This window comes from Strix aluco, chromosome 6 (genome assembly GCF_031877795.1).
Source record: "Strix aluco isolate bStrAlu1 chromosome 6, bStrAlu1.hap1, whole genome shotgun sequence".
Taxonomy (NCBI): domain Eukaryota; kingdom Metazoa; phylum Chordata; class Aves; order Strigiformes; family Strigidae; genus Strix; species Strix aluco.
Genome location: NC_133936.1, coordinates 26,579,484 through 26,596,370, shown reverse-complemented (window position 1 = coordinate 26,596,370; position 16,887 = coordinate 26,579,484). Strand labels below are relative to the sequence as shown.

General features: G+C 38.2%; 1 protein-coding gene across 1 annotated transcript in view; it reads left to right on the top strand.

Moving 5' to 3' along the window:
• TTN (titin) overlaps positions 1-16,887 on the top strand; it is a 242,809-nt gene that overhangs the window by 175,183 nt on the left and 50,739 nt on the right. Inside the window, exons 231-258 of the mRNA XM_074829250.1 lie at positions 87-404; positions 495-791; positions 899-1,198; positions 1,900-2,214; positions 2,311-2,459; positions 3,329-3,479; positions 3,568-3,849; positions 3,940-4,242; positions 4,330-4,632; positions 4,751-5,032; positions 5,493-5,792; positions 5,879-6,181; positions 6,302-6,610; positions 6,694-6,975; positions 7,206-7,505; positions 7,653-7,946; positions 8,040-11,006; positions 11,110-11,430; positions 11,544-11,828; positions 12,036-12,335; positions 12,645-12,947; positions 14,033-14,308; positions 14,423-14,722; positions 14,813-15,115; positions 15,354-15,653; positions 15,779-16,066; positions 16,159-16,455; positions 16,546-16,848. Coding sequence (XP_074685351.1) covers positions 87-404; positions 495-791; positions 899-1,198; positions 1,900-2,214; positions 2,311-2,459; positions 3,329-3,479; positions 3,568-3,849; positions 3,940-4,242; positions 4,330-4,632; positions 4,751-5,032; positions 5,493-5,792; positions 5,879-6,181; positions 6,302-6,610; positions 6,694-6,975; positions 7,206-7,505; positions 7,653-7,946; positions 8,040-11,006; positions 11,110-11,430; positions 11,544-11,828; positions 12,036-12,335; positions 12,645-12,947; positions 14,033-14,308; positions 14,423-14,722; positions 14,813-15,115; positions 15,354-15,653; positions 15,779-16,066; positions 16,159-16,455; positions 16,546-16,848 — 10,731 coding nt within the window. The remainder of the gene's footprint in view (positions 1-86; positions 405-494; positions 792-898; positions 1,199-1,899; positions 2,215-2,310; positions 2,460-3,328; positions 3,480-3,567; positions 3,850-3,939; positions 4,243-4,329; positions 4,633-4,750; positions 5,033-5,492; positions 5,793-5,878; positions 6,182-6,301; positions 6,611-6,693; positions 6,976-7,205; positions 7,506-7,652; positions 7,947-8,039; positions 11,007-11,109; positions 11,431-11,543; positions 11,829-12,035; positions 12,336-12,644; positions 12,948-14,032; positions 14,309-14,422; positions 14,723-14,812; positions 15,116-15,353; positions 15,654-15,778; positions 16,067-16,158; positions 16,456-16,545; positions 16,849-16,887) is intronic.

Below are 16,887 nucleotides of genomic sequence, written 5' to 3'. Positions count from 1 at the left end.
TAAGTGTAATAAAAGTCAAATAAATTCTTTAAAACCAGATGGTACCATACAGTGGATTTATTCACATTTCTGTTTTGTTTGTGAAGATCCTCCTGATCCACCTATTAAACTAAAGATTGGCCTTGTAACCAAGAACACGGTCAGCTTGACATGGAAACCACCGAAGAATGATGGTGGAGCTCCTGTTACACATTATAATGTTGAATGTCTCCGCTGGGATCGTACTGGAGAAGTGAAAGAGACTTGGAAGCAATGCAACAGACGTGACGTGGAGGAAACAAAGTTTACTGTTGAGGATCTTGTAGAAGGTGGAGAATACGAATTCAGGGTCAAAGCTGTAAATATAGCAGGTCCTAGTAGGCCTTCAGCCACTGTTGGCCCACTTGTTGTCAAAGACCAGACATGTAAGTACTAACTGATACCAGTAAATACAAATTCCATTTTAAAATTACGAAGTATTTTTCTATGTTAATTTTTTCAACATTTCATTGTAGGTCCACCATCTATTGAACTCAAAGAATTTATGGAGGTTGAAGAAGGAACAGATGTTAACATTGTGGCCAAGATAAAGGGTGTACCCTTCCCCACATTAACGTGGCTAAAAGCTTCTCCAAAGAAACCAGATGACAAAACACCAGTGCTGTATGATCAACATGTCAACAAGATCATTGGTGAAGATACTTGCACTTTATTGATTCAGCAGTCTCGCAGAAGTGATACAGCCTTATATACTATAACAGCTGTAAATAATCTGGGAACTGCTTCAAAGGAGATGAGACTAAACGTTCTGGGTAGATATCAAGAACTCTTATGCATTGCATAAATCAATAGCATTCATGTGATACTTTATTTTCATGGCATTTGAATTAATTCTTCTTTATAAAAATGTATCTTTTAGGTCGTCCAGGACCTCCAGTGGGACCTATTAAATTTGAATCCATTTTGGCTGATAAAATGACAATATCATGGCTTCCTCCGTTAGATGATGGTGGTTCTAAGATTACAAACTATGTTATAGAGAAAAAAGAAGCAAATAGGAGGACATGGGTACCTGTTACTAATGAGCCTAAGGAGTGCTTATTCACTGTTCCTAAGTTGATGGAAGGCCATGAATATGTGTTCCGCATTATGGCACAAAACAAATTTGGTATTGGAGAACCTTTGGATAGTGAACCAGAAACAGCACGAAACCTTTTCAGTAAGTAGGAATATGCTTTCAAATTATGTCAGTTGTTTTTATATACTAGTATGTGTACAGCATCTGTTAAACACCACTCCTACTTTTCTCTCTTTACATAAGTAAATTTTCTAAAATAGCTTGAAGAGTTTTAGCATTAGAAGTTAGTTCTTGAAAGCACATGTAGTACTTAAGAAAATACTTTTCTCCCTCCTTGTTATATATTAAAATACAATCAAGGGGTTTTTTTAAGGTTTAAATGTATGAATAAGGGTTTATCTGATAAGATTCAGGTCATTCTGTTGTATTTGAGACATTATTGACCTCTCAGATGAGGAAGGGTTTATTTCCTGCCTTCAGTTTTGAAACAGAAATTAGATAGGGTACCTCTGATGTAGAAGGAATGTTAGGCTGGCAAGACAAAATCATTCTTAAAGCATCCAAGGTTAGGCTGAGCACTGAAATGAGGTACTGATCCAGGAAGGCAAGAAAAATTCATTTTTGACAATTGTTTTTTGAAGGAAAGATATTTTATATTTCATGGAAGTGTATGTACCTGAATAGGGATGGGAAGGTGAATGAGGGAAGGAGTGTCATACAGATGGGTAACTACATAACACAGCTGTGACCGTGTCAGTGCATAGATCTGTTTTGCACTCTAGCTATCTCAATCTTTCTTTAGCACTTTTTTTTTACAAGCTATGTGTGAATTTTTCCCCCAGCTGTTCCTGGACCATGTGACAAGCCAACAGTTAGCAGTATAACACGTGACTCAATGACTGTAAACTGGGAAGAACCAGAACATGATGGTGGCTCTCCTATTACTGGTTACTGGTTGGAGCGCAAAGAGACTACTGGAAAGAGATGGACCAGGGTTAACCGTGATCCTATAAAACCTATGACACTGGGCGTTTCATACAAAGTTACAGGTCTTATTGAAGGCTCTGAATATCAGTTCCGTGTTTCAGCTATCAATGCAGCTGGTGTTGGTCCACCAAGCATGCCATCTGATCCAGCAATTGCTAGAGATCCTATTGGTAAATATTTTAGATTCCTATTTTTTAATTTGAAAATATTCAAGTAAGAACATAGAATATATTGTTATGCTGTAATGGTATGATGATATTTTTCAGCCCCACCTGGCCCTCCTATTCCAAAAGTTACTGATTGGACAAAGTCTTCTGTAGACTTGGAGTGGACTCCACCACTAAAGGATGGTGGTTCTAGGGTCACTGGCTACATTGTTGAGTATAAAGAGGAAGGAAAGGAAGAATGGGAACGGGTAGGTAGAAAAATATTACAGAATCTGCATTTCTTCTCTCTGTGTGCCTATCAAAAGAAATTGCTCTGGAAAATGTATTTTTTACAAATTTGCGCTATGCAAGTTAATTCCTAAAGGTTCATATTTTTGCATTATCTTCATATGTTTAAAATATAAGACCAAATGTAAAAGTCAGTAGCTGTACCTCCACCACATCAAGTTAACTTTGCAGTTTACTAAACTTAGAATTTTAAAATTTCTGTTTGAAGATCTGAGAAAACATGTAGGTAATTTGTGATAAAAAAACAGAAGGCAAGACCAAGTTAGAACTGGCACAAAAGTAAGTCTCACTGGTGTCAAATGTGCCAAATCATTTGCAACTCTATGTCCCTACATTTTCCTACTTTTTTCAATAATGCATTACTGAATTATTTTTTTCAGTAATACACTACTGAAAGTTTAACTATTGGCTATTTGTTTTATCTCCATAACATTTGGGTGCATTTTAAGTAGTACCTAAATTTTCTGCACTGTTTCCAGATAAACAAGCTTCATATTTAGGTTTAAAAAGAACAAAGAATTCCTTTTTTTCCTACTCTCACTTATATGAATCTATTTGTCCAATAATACATGTAATTCTTCTGAGACCACAGACCATTGTAATTGCTGTAATATCCTTGCTGTTAGAATTATCAAAAAGGTGAATCTTCAGAATAGCTTGTATGTCCATGTCTTGTATTTCTTTACACAGATTCTGAAGAATTCTGTGTGAGCTAGATCCATGTATGCTTAAGATTGTCTCATGCTTGTAAATGTGAAACAACATCTGATTTAAGATTTGTTTCAAACATCACAAATTGATGATACCTTGATGTTATATCTTTTTCCAGGTAAAAGATAAAGAAATTAGAGGAACCAAGTTCGTTGTGGCAGGATTAAAAGAAGGATGTTTTTATAAATTTAGAGTTAGAGCAGTGAATGCTGCTGGCATTGGAGAGCCTGGAGAAGTTACAGACATTATTGAAATGAAGGACAGAATTGGTATTTATCATTTACATATACATTTTTAGTACCTCTAAGTCGAAGTGGGAAAAAAAATTCATGGAATTGTTTTGTTCACCTCCCACAGTGGCTCCTGATATTAATTTGGATGCAAGCGTCAGGGACAGAATTGTTGTTCATGCTGGAGGAGTAATTCGGATCATAGCATATGTCTCAGGAAAACCAGCTCCCACAGTGACTTGGAGCAGGGATGACCGAGCTTTACCAGAAGAAGCCAAAATTGAAGAAACAGCTATTAGTTCTTCTTTGGTCATCAAGAATTGCAAGAGGAGCCATCAGGGTATATACACTCTTCTTGCTAAAAATGCCGGTGGTGAGCGGAAGAAGAATATTATTGTTGATGTGCTAGGTAAATAGCAATTTCAGTCCTTGTGAACAAGTAAAATTTCATAACATTCAGCATGTACACTTAAATACTCCATTTCTTCTTTGCTTTCAGATGTGCCAGGCCCAGTTGGTATGCCATTCCTTACTGAGAACCTAACCAATGACTCTTGTAAATTGACATGGTTTACTCCAGAAGATGATGGTGGTTCACCTATTACCAACTATATAATTGAAAAGCGTGAATCTGACCACAGAGCTTGGACTCCAGTAAGCTGCACAGTTACAAGACAGAATGCGACTGTTCAGGGACTCACTGAAGGGAAAGCCTACTTCTTCCGAATTGCAGCTGAGAATATAATTGGCATGGGTCCATTCACAGAGACAACAAAAGAGCTTGTCATTAGAGACCCAATAAGTAAGTTTATTTTCAATTATAGATGACTATCATATGAGAGAAATATGCAGAAAAATGCATTTACTGTATTTTTTTGTTTATTCACAGCTGTTCCTGACCGTCCAGAAGACCTGGAAGTAAAAGCAGTTACCAAGAACTCTGTTACATTAACTTGGAACCCTCCAAAATATAACGGAGGCTCAGATATCACCATGTACGTTCTAGAGAGCCGTCTCATTGGAAAAGAGAAATTCCACAAAGTTACAAAGGAGAAAATGCTTGATAGGAGATACACTGTAGAAGGTCTGAAAGAGGGTGACACCTATGAGTACCGTGTGAGTGCTTGCAATATTGTGGGGCAAGGCAAGCCATCATTTTGCACAAAACCAATCACATGCAAGGATGAAATTGGTATGTATGTTTTTCATATTTCTTTTTAAAACAGTGATTACATTTACTGATTCCTTACTTCTTCTTATTAATATTGCTGACATTTGCGGGCATTGTGTTTTTTAATATCGTCTTTCAGCTCCTCCATCACTTGACCTTGACTTTAGAGACAAACTTATTGTCAGGGTTGGTGAAGCTTTCAGCCTGACTGGACGTTACTCAGGCAAGCCTGCACCAAAGGTTACTTGGCTAAAGGATGATATTGTTGTGAAAGAAGATGACCGTACAAAGATCAAGACAACTCCTACAACTCTTTGCTTGGGGATACTAAAATCTGTCCGTGAAGACTCAGGCAAATATTGTGTTACTGTGGAGAACAGCACAGGATCAAGAAAAGGATTTTGTCAAGTTAATGTTGTTGGTAGGTTTCACTGAACAACAGTATTGTCTGTGATATTTAGTAGTGATTAGAATTCACTGGATTCTATAAAATGTAAATATTAAAATGTGTTCTTTGTTAAAATAATTTGATTTACTGCATTCTCATTTATACTGAAATACTATTTATTCATCTTGAGTACATAGTTAACTCTGTCTTAGTTTATTCAGCATGAATAATTTGATGTCCCTACATACATTTAGAGAATGTCAACACTGTAGAAAATGTCAGTCACCAAATACCTTATCAGCATTAAGGAATTAAGTGCAGTGAGTCAAACACATATTAAAGAGAAATAGTCTTGAAGTCTTGATTCCTTATTAAAACTGTGATGCCAAGTCTCTAGTTTCATAATATATTTACTGCATTGACACTGTTTAATTTATGTCATTATCTGAAGTTCTTATAAAAGCGTGGATATGCTTTATTTCTTCTTAAACAGATCGCCCATCACCTCCAGTAGGCCCAGTTATATTTGATGAAGTTCATAAAGATCATATGGTAGTTTCCTGGAAACCTCCATTAGATGATGGAGGCAGTGAAATTACAAATTATATTATTGAGAAGAAGGATGCACACAGAGACCTGTGGATGCCAGTTACATCTGCCACAGTTAAGACAACATGCAAAATACCTAAGCTGCTTGAAGGAAAAGAATATCAAATTCGAATTTATGCTGAAAATCTTTACGGCATAAGTGATCCTCTCATCTCTGATGAGATGAAAGCCAAGGACCGTTTCCGTATGTTATTCATTTGCAATCTTATTTTGATGTTTTAATCTTTACTCTGTTTGTAGTGTTCATAAACTCTTTTTTTTTCCCCCAAGGTGTTCCTGATGCACCTGAGCAACCAATCATTAAGGATGTTACCAAAAACTCTGCAGTAGTGGTTTGGAACAAACCATATGATGGAGGCAAGCCAATAACAAATTATATTGTAGAAAAGAAAGAAACAATGGCTACAAGATGGGTCAAAGTTACCAAAGACCCGATTTTCCCCAGTACTCAGTTCAAAGTACCTGACCTTCTTGAAGGCTGTCAATATGAATTCCGTGTTTCAGCAGAAAATGAAATTGGCGTTGGTGATCCTAGTCCACCATCAAAGCCAATTTTTGCTAGAGACCCAATTGGTAAAGTATTAAATTTCATTTCTCATTTAAATTTTAATCCACTCTTCATTTCAGTTAGAAAATAATTTTAATAGTCTCTCTTTTTTTCCCCATTTCTTTCTTTTCTTGCTTTTTAAACAGCAAAACCAAGTCCACCTGTTAATCCAGAAGCAGTAGATAAAACTAAAAATTCAGTTGATTTATCTTGGCAACCACCACGCCATGATGGTAATGGCAAGATAATTGGCTACCTTGTTGAGTATCAGAAAGTTGGAGATGAAGAATGGAAAAAGGCCAATCTTACAGCAGATTCTTGTCCTGAAACAAAATACAAAGTCACTGGCCTTACTGAGGGTTTGACCTATAAGTTCAGGGTCAAGGCAGTGAATGCAGCAGGTGAATCTGAACCAGCCTATGTTCCTGATCCAGTAGAAGTAAAGGACAGACTTGGTAAGTTTAATAAAAGCAGAGGAGTTTACCTAAGAAGAAATTTTTTTCCCTCATTTTCTAAAAACATATAATTTTGATTCCAGAACCTCCTGAGCTGATACTTGACGCTAATATGGCCCGAGAACAGCATGTAAAAGCTGGAGATACCCTGAGACTTAGTGCTGTTATTAAAGGTGTTCCATTCCCAAAAGTTTCTTGGAAGAAAGGAGATCATGAGGTCTCACCCAAAGCTGATATTGAGGTTACAGGAGTTGGCAGTAAGCTTGAAATTCGTAACACTGTCCATGAAGATGGTGGAATTTACTCCCTGACAGTTGAAAATCCAGCTGGTTCAAAGACTGTTTCAGTAAAAGTTGTGGTCTTAGGTAATCTTTTTGATTTTCCTTTTGTACTGCATGTTTTTATTTTATAACTAGAGATTAAGAAATAAAGGAATGTCTGGAAAATATCAATAAACTGAGTTATAATAAATGCACAGTAGAAAAAGGACTAAAGTTTACACAAAATATATGCATTTCTCTTGAAATTTACTAAGTCTTGTAAAAAATGCTTTAGTTATCAAAGAGATAACAGATTCAATTTTTGTCAATATTAGATAAGCCCGGTCCACCAAGAAATCTGCAAATCAGTGAAGTTAGAAGCGATTCTTGTTATCTCACTTGGATGGAACCAGAAGATGATGGTGGCTCTGTCATTACCAACTATGTGGTGGAAAGGAGAGATGTAGCTTCTGCGCAGTGGGTAGCCATCTCATCAACCTCCAAGAAACGCAGTCACATGGCTAAATATCTAATTGAAGGCACTCAGTATCTCTTCCGAGTTGCAGCTGAGAATCAGTTTGGTAGAGGTCCATATGTGGAAACACTCAAGCCTATTAAAGCTGTAGATCCACTGCGTAAGTGTTTTTCAGTTATATGATTTGTTTTGTTTATGTTGTTCTGGTTAATTTTTGAGATTATCTTGTTGGTACTAATGTGAACATGGCACACTGCTACCATAGACTGGCCATGCTAGTAACCATTTTGATTTTGTATTTTAAAAGATCCTCCAGGGCCACCAAAGAATCTGCATCATGTAGATGTTGACAAGACTGAAGTTTCCCTTGTTTGGAATCGACCAGATCGTGATGGTGGTGCTGAGATAACGGGATATTTGGTGGAATATCAAGAAGATGGTGCAGATGAGTGGACAAAGTTCCAGACAGTCCCTATGCTAGACTGTGTTGTTACAGGCCTACAAAAAGGAAAAATATACAAATTCCGTGTGAAAGCTCAGAATATTGTTGGTCTTAGCCTTCCAGATACAACTATACCCATAGAGTGTCAAGAAAAACTAGGTAATTTTTAGTTTTTCATGTTTCACTGATTCTTTCTCTCTTTCTTTAAACATTTCCCCTGAAAAGGTAATTTCTATTTTTCTCTAATTTCAGTACCTCCATCCGTGGAACTAGATGTGAAGTTAATTGAAGGTCTTGTTGTTAAAGCTGGCACCACAGTAAGACTTCCTGCGATTATGAGAGGTGTGCCAGTTCCCACTGCAAAATGGGTTACTGATGGCATTGAAATAAAAACAGATGGCAGACACAAGATTGAGACTGACAATTTTTCAACTGTACTTACCATCAAAGACTGTATAAGAAAAGATACAGGAGAATATCTACTCACAGTATCTAATGCAGCTGGCAGCAAAACTGTTGCTCTACATCTTACAGTTTTGGATGTTCCTGGCCCACCAACTGGTCCTATTAATATTCTTGAAGTAACACCAGAACATATGGTTATTTCTTGGCGCCCTCCTAAAGATGATGGTGGGAGTCCTATAATAAATTATATTGTTGAGAAGCGTCAATCAAAGAAAGAAACTTGGGGAGTGGTTAGCTCTGGAACAAGTCACACAAAAATTAAGATTCCACGACTGCAGAAAGGCTGTGAATATATTTTCCGTGTTCGAGCAGAAAATAAGATAGGCATTGGTGCACCCCTTGATTCAGAACCAACAATTGCAAAACATATGTTTGACCCACCATCCCCACCTGGTAAACCAACTGTTTATGATATTACAGAAAATGCTGCAACAGTGTCTTGGACTCTGCCAAAATCTGATGGTGGAACTCCAATAACCGGTTATATACTTGAACGTCGGGAAGCGTCTGGTAAATGGGTGCGTGTCAATAAGACGCCAATACTTGATATGAAATACAGAGTCACTGGTCTTTTTGAAGGCAACACATATGAATTCAGAGTTTTTGCAGAAAACATGGTGGGCTTAAGCAAACCATCTCCAAGCTCTGATCCAATAAAAGCATCACGTCCTATCACTCCTCCTGGACCACCGATAAATCCAAAATTAAAAGACAAAACCAAAGAAACAGCTGATCTTGTGTGGACAAAGCCCCTCAAAGATGGTGGCAGCCCGATTCTGGGATACATTGTGGAATGTCAGAAAACTGGAACTACGCAGTGGAATAGGATTAATAAGGATGAACTCATTAGACAGTGTGCTTTCAGAGTACCTGGGTTAATAGAAGGAAATGAATATAAATTCCGTATAAAAGCTGTCAACATTGTGGGAGAGGGAGAACCAAGAGAACTGGCAGAAACTGTACTTGCAAAGGATATTCTTTCTCCTCCAGAAGTAAGCCTAGATGTGACCTGTCGAGACTTAATTACTGTCCGAGTAGGCCAAACAATCCGTATTACTGGTAAAGTAAAAGGCAGGCCAGATCCTGACATAACATGGTCTAAAGATGGCAAAGTACTAGTCCAAGAAAAGCGTGTTGAAATAGTCCATGATCTACCTAATATTGAACTGCAAGTGAAAGAAGCCAAAAGATCTGATCATGGCAAATATATAATAGCAGCTAAGAACAGCTGTGGACATGCTCAAGCTTTTGCTGTTGTTAATGTACTTGACAGACCTGGACCATGTCAGAACCTGAAAATAAGTTATGTCACAAAAGACTCTTGTATGATCGCTTGGGAGAGTCCGGTGGATAATGGTGGCTCTGAAATTACAAATTACATAGTAGAGTACCGTCAACCAAACCAGAGGGGATGGTCAATTGTCTCCTCTGATATCACTAAACGATTAGTAAAGGCAAATCTTATAGAGAACCGTGAATACTTCTTCAGAGTTTGTGCAGAAAACAAAATAGGTCCAGGTCCTTGCATTGAGACCAAGACTCCCATCCTTGCCATCAATCCTATTGACAAGCCTGGAGAGCCAGAAAATCTTCACATTGCAGAGAAAGGAAAGACATTTGTGTATCTGAAATGGAGAAGGCCAGATTATGATGGTGGAAGTCCCAATTTAAGTTATCATGTTGAGAGAAAACTGAAAGATTCAGATGAATGGGAAAGGGTTCACAAAGGCAGCATTAAAGAAACACACTACATGGTAGATAAATGTGTTGAAAACAAGGTTTACCAATTCCGAGTTCAAACCAAGAATGAGGCAGGTGAAAGTGGCTGGGTAAGAACAGCTGAAGTTGTTGTGAAGGAAGATCTGCAGAAACCAGTGCTAGACTTGAAGTTAAGTGGGGTGCTAACTGTGAAGGCAGGTGACACAATTAGAATTGAGGCTGGAGTCAGAGGAAAACCACAGCCTGAAGTTGTATGGACAAAAGACAAAGATGCCACAGATCTAACCAGATCTCCAAGAGTCAGTATTGAAACAACTTCTGACACATCTAAGTTTGTTCTCACAAAATCAAGGCGCAGTGATGGTGGGAAATATGTGATCACTGCAACTAACACAGCTGGTAGTTTTGTAGCATATGCTACTGTTATTGTCTTGGATAAACCAGGTCCTGTAAGAAACTTGAAAGTCACTGACATTTCAAGTGATAGATGTACTGTTACTTGGGACCCTCCAGAAGATGACGGTGGTTGTGAAATACAGAACTACATCCTGGAAAAATGTGAAAGCAAGCGTATGGTTTGGTCTACATACTCTTCCTCTGTCCTAACAAACTATGCAAATGTGACACGCCTCATTGAAGGTAATGAATATATATTCAGAGTTCGTGCAGAGAATAAAATGGGCACTGGTCCACCAACAGAAACCCACCCAATTATTGCAAAAACAAAATATGATAGACCTGGACGCCCTGACCCTCCAGACGTCACAAGAGTTAGCAAAGAAGAGATGACTGTAGTTTGGAATCCACCAGAATATGATGGTGGCAAATCAATTACAGGATACATTTTAGAGAAGAAAGAGAAACGATCACTAAGATGGGTTCCTGTTACTAAGACTCCAATCCCAGAGAGACGCAAGAAGGTTACTAATCTCATCCCTGGTCATGAATATCAGTTCCGTGTCAGTGCTGAAAATGAAGTTGGACTTGGAGAACCAAGCTTGCCATCAAGACCTGTAGTAGCAAAAGACCCAATAGGTATCATACCACTGTATTCTACTGTATTTTGTTTTAACATTAATATAACAGATCGCTACATTGCATAACGATGTTTTTGTCTGTAATTTTTATCATCTTTCAGAACCACCTGGTCCTCCCACAAACTTGAGAGTGGTTGATAGCACAAAGAGTTCCATAACTCTTGGCTGGGGAAAACCAGTGTATGATGGTGGTGCTCCAATTATTGGATATGTAGTGGAAATTAGACCAAAAGTTGAGGGTGCTGATCCTGAAGCAGGATGGAAACGATGCAATGTTGCTGCTCAACTTATTCATACAGAATTTACGGCCACCAGCCTGGATGAGAATCAATTATATGAGTTCAGAGTTTCTGCCCAAAACCAGGTTGGCCTTGGCCGACCGGCTGAACTGAAAGAAGCTGTGTCTCCCAAAGAAATACTTGGTGAGTTTTCCCATCCTCTTTATGAGCGTTTACATACAGACTTCATTTGCTCTGGTTTTATATTATTTCATGTGCTAATCTTTGCATTTCATTTCTTTAATTTTGTCTTTCAGAACCTCCTGAGATTGAGTTGGATGCAAGCATGAGAAAGCTAGTCACAGTCAGGGCAGGATGCCCTATTAGACTTTTTGCCATTATTAGGGGTCGTCCAGCACCAAAAGTCACGTGGAGGAGAATGGGTATTGATAATGTTATCAGGAAAGGACAAGTTGATCTAGTTGACACTATGGCCTTCTGTGTCATTCCCAATTCAACACGTGATGACTCAGGCAAATATTCGTTAACACTTGTTAATGCAGCTGGAGAAAAGGCTGTGTTTGTGAACGTCAGAGTCCTGGGTAAGTAATGAGAGAAATACCTCTAGACAGTTTTTTAACTATATTGAATGTTCATTGCAGTAATTTTTATGACTCCCAGGTGCTACACTTTTTGCGCACAACTGCATCAGCTAACACAACCCCCCCTTGTATAGGAAGCTGTTAGCCCCTTTTAATTTTAACTTATTAAAGAAGAAAAGACTAGCATAAATTGAAATTTCTTTATAGATACTCCTGGACCTGTGGTGGACTTCAAGGCTTCAGATGTCACCAAGATGTCATGCCATCTTTCATGGGCACCTCCAGAGAATGATGGTGGTAGCCCAGTGACTCATTACATCCTGCAGAAACGTGAGGCTGACAGGAAGACCTGGGGAACAGTCACTGCAGAACTAAAGAAAACTAGTTTCCACATAGCTAACCTTGTACCTGGAAATGAATATTTCTTTAGAGTAACAGCAGTAAATGAATATGGGTCAGGTGTTCCAAGTGACATACCAAAACCGGTTCTAGCAACAGATCCCCTAAGTAAGTATGCCTTTATGCACATTTTATGTTTTTTCTCTTATTTTAATAAGATTTTGCATTTTTTGAAAGTTGGTGTTTCCAAATTGGACAATGCTATGAACTAGTCAATGATAAACATAAACATTTCTGTGTCGGTTTCTTTCAAGTAATACAATTTGTGAATATAGTACCTTTGCAAGGATTTTGCTCTTTTCTGTATTGTTCTTGTTGAGTTAACATGGATAGCATCCAATAATTCAACAAGTATTCAGCAGTCAGAAAATCTCAAAAATTCAATGTTTAATGTGTTTCATTTTTTTCCCCTGAAAGGTGAACCTGATCCACCAAGAAAACTTGAAGTTACTGAAATTACGAAGAATAGTGCTACCTTAGGCTGGCTGCCACCACTGCGTGATGGAGGCTCTAAAGTTGATGGGTACATTGTTAGCTACAAAGAAGATGAGCAACCAGCGGATCGCTGGACAGAATATTCAATTGTTAAAGATCTCTCCATTGTTGTAGCTGGTCTGAAAGAGGGAAAGAAGTACAAGTTTAGAGTGGCAGCTAGAAATGCTGTAGGAGTAAGTTTGCCAAGAGAAACTGAAGGAGTATTTGAAATTAAAGAACAACTCAGTAAGTAGCAATTTAAATACTACCTATGTTGCAATATTCACTTTAATAATGCAATGAGCAAGAATTCTAGTTCTTTGAGTGAGGGCCAGAAAGACATATGCTTTATGGAAGATTATGGTTAGCTGTATTGAATATTTTGACAGGTCAGAAAAGATGAGAGTTGACCACTAATTCAGAAATATTAAAGTTCTTTGCAAATATAGTTTCAATTGAAACCATAAAATAGGAACTAAGGAGAAATAATAAATACACTCAATCAACTTAAAATGAAAGAGAAAAAGAGTCTGAGTGGTAGGTTGAGAGATAAATGGGGCCCAAAGTGGGAGCTGTTTTAAGATAAGAGAAAACAAGTTGTTTATATTGTAGAGTTTGTTGAGAATGGAAAGCAAAAGGCAGGGAGGACAGGTTGGCCTAATTAAGGTGTTAGGGTGCCTGAGGCACAGGAAGACGTAGGAGTAAGGGGCAGATGAGAAGAATCTTCATTCATGACATGGAAAGAGGAAGAGAGAAGTACAGGAGCAAAAGAGAAGGAAAACTAGCCAATGGCAGGAAGTACACAACTCATACTGCCATGTTTCTTTTGGAAGAAATCGGAAAGATTTTGTGCAAATGAAGAAGTAGGAGAAAAGGCTCTACTTGAATAATAGTTCAAGGGTATAAAAAGTTTGACTGTGGAAATTGATTTAGTTCAGTGAGAACATCAGTCTTTCTTTACTCTCTTTCATGTTTGTCTTGTAGAAAGTCAGCACTAAGTGAGCAACAAGTTCCAGATATAAAGACAAATTATATGTCATGCATTAACAGTGCACAAGCCTCTACATAAATATGTGAGAAGGCAATCCAAATTCAAAAATAGTCTCTTATAACCTGTACAAGAATGTAAAAATAAGACTGGAACAGTTATTGCCCACTGCAGAATCTCTAGCTGTCTATAAGTGGAACCTAAATTAAAAATTATCAAGTCATTCTTACTGGTGATTCCACTTGAGAGAGAAGCAGAGACCTTTCACATGGAAAAATAAGAAAAAATAAATTAATATGTCACACAAGTTGAATTTATATATCTGTGTGTGGTTTTTTTTCAGTCCCGCCTAAGATTCTGATGCCTGATCACGTTCACATTAAAGCTGGAAAGAAACTGAGAATTGAAGCTCATGTATATGGGAAGCCTCAGCCAGTCTGTAAATGGTTGAAAGGAGATCAAGATGTACTTACATCCAGTCGTCTTGCTGTGCATAAAGCAGAAAAGTCTTCTGTTCTTATCATTAAGGATGTGACTAGAAAAGATTCTGATTTTTACACTCTTACTGCAGAAAATAGCTCTGGTACTGATAGTCAGAAAATCAGAGTGATAGTCATGGGTATGTTCCATTTGATTATCTTTAAACCCAGCTTTATACAAAACTACTTTCAGTATATTCCAGTAGTTAACATTTTCTCTCATCCCTTTTTTCTTAATATACTTTTTTGTGCAGATAAACCAGGTCCGCCACAGCCTCCATTTGATATTTCTGAAATAGATGCTGATGCTTGCAGTCTTGCATGGCATATACCTCTTGAAGATGGTGGCAGTAACATTACAAACTATGTAGTTGAGAAATGTGATGTAAGTCGAGGAGACTGGGTCACAGCTTTAGCTTCTGTCACAAAGACAAGCTGCAGAATTGGAAAACTGATTCCTGGAGAAGAGTATATGTTCCGTGTTCGTGCTGAAAATCGTTTTGGGATTTCTGAGCCACTTACTTCTGGCAAGATGATTCCAAGGTTCCCATTTGGTATGTCAGTTTTTGATAGCAGCATTTCTCTTGTTAGTCCTCCTAGTAAGAAAGCATGTGATTGATATCCTTCTTTGTATTTCTTTCTAGATGTTCCTAGTGAACCAAAGAATGCACGTATTACCAAGGTCAATAAGGACTGCATTTTTGTTGCCTGGGATAGACCAGATAGTGATGGAGGCAGTCCAATCACTGGTTATCTCATTGAGCGCAAAGAAAGGAACAGTTTATTGTGGGTGAAAGCTAATGACACAGCTGTGCGCTCCACAGAATACCCTTGTGTGGGACTCATCGAAGGTCTTGAGTATACTTTCAGAATTTATGCATTGAACAGAGCTGGAGCAAGTAAACCTAGTAAACCAACTGAGTTTGTCACAGCAAGAGCACCAGTTGGTAAGCCAAACATACTAATAATTTGCAACAGACTACTGTTTTTATGGTAATTTTCAATGTATCTGCAACTCTATTATCTTCAGTTTGCCCTTATGTTTAGATTTTCATGTTTACTGTGACTGCACTGTGGGTGCACCATGTGGGTATGCTGCAAACAGGATCCAGCACTATTAAAGCCATTTTTTAGTATGTTAGCTTTTCAGCAAAACAGACTATAACATGATCTTATTTGCCTTAGATCCCCCCGGAAAACCTGAAGTTATTGATGTCACTAAGAGTACCGCATCACTGGTATGGACAAGACCAAAGCATGATGGTGGTAGCAAACTTATTGGCTACTTTGTTGAAGCTTGCAAATTACCTGGTGATAAGTGGGTTCGGTGCAATACAACTCCACATCAAATACCTCTAGAAGAGTACACTGCTACTGATTTGGAAGAAAATGCTCAGTACCAATTTAGAGCAATTGCCAAGACAGCAGTTAACATTAGCCGACCTTCAGAACCTTCTGATCCAGTGACCATTCATCCAGAAAATGGTAAGAAATGTAAAAGCATGTGAGAACTCTGATAAGAGTCTGTGCATATTGAACTAACACTCATGTGAAGAATGAGATGTTTATCTCTTACTAGATTGGTTAACTCTTAGGCTCTTTCCTTTCAGTTCCGCCCAGAATAGAGTTGGATCTGTCTATGCAATCACAGCTTACAGTAAAAGCTGGAACTAATGTGCGTTTGGAGGCAAATGTATATGGCAAGCCAATGCCCACAATCAACTGGAAGAAAGAAGGAGAAGTTTTAAAGCCTTCTGAAGGTGTTAAGATTACCACTAAGAGAAATCTTGCTACAGTTGAGTTGTTCAGTGTTAACAGGAAGCAAACAGGAGACTATACTATTACTGCTGAAAATGCAAGTGGATCAAAGTCAGCAACCATTAAGCTTAAAGTACTTGGTAAGCTAAAGACTGTCTGTTAATAAATACATTTATAGTTAAATGATATAACAAGAGATAGAGCTATAACCATGTAATGTTAATTTTTCCAGATAAGCCTGGTCCACCGGCCTCCGTTAAAATCAAACATATATATGCAGATCGTGCAATGCTTTCTTGGGAGCCTCCTCTGGAAGATGGAGGCTCAGAAATTACTAACTACATTGTAGACAAGCGTGAAACAAGCAGACCAAACTGGGCCCAAGTCAGTGCCAATGTACCCATTACAAGCTGCACAGTGGAGAAACTAATAGAAGGACATGAGTATCAGTTCCGCATATGTGCTGAAAACAAATATGGCGTTGGAGACCCTATCCTCACTGAACCAGCAGTTGCTAAGAATCCATATGGTAAGTGCTTTGTGGGATACCTTCATTAGTCACTGGTTTTTTTGTGTACACTTATGAATGTGAACATAATTTTCAAATAAATCTTCACAGATGTACCCGGACCTTGTGATCCACCGATAATTAGCAATGTAACGAAAGACTTTATGACTGTTAGCTGGAAGCCACCAGCTAGTGATGGTGGATCCCCAATAACTGGTTATATACTTGAGAAGCGTGAAACTAAGGCTCTTAACTGGACAAAAGTTAACAGAAAGCCTGTCATTGAAAGAACTGTTAAGGCTACGGGACTCCAAGAAGGAACAGAATATGAGTTCCGGGTGATAGCGTTGAATAAGGCCGGACCTGGCAAGCCTAGCGCACCATCTAAAGCAGTGTATGCTCGTGATCCTCAATGTAAGCTAAAAGTCTTAAAAATTTTCCAATGTTATTTCC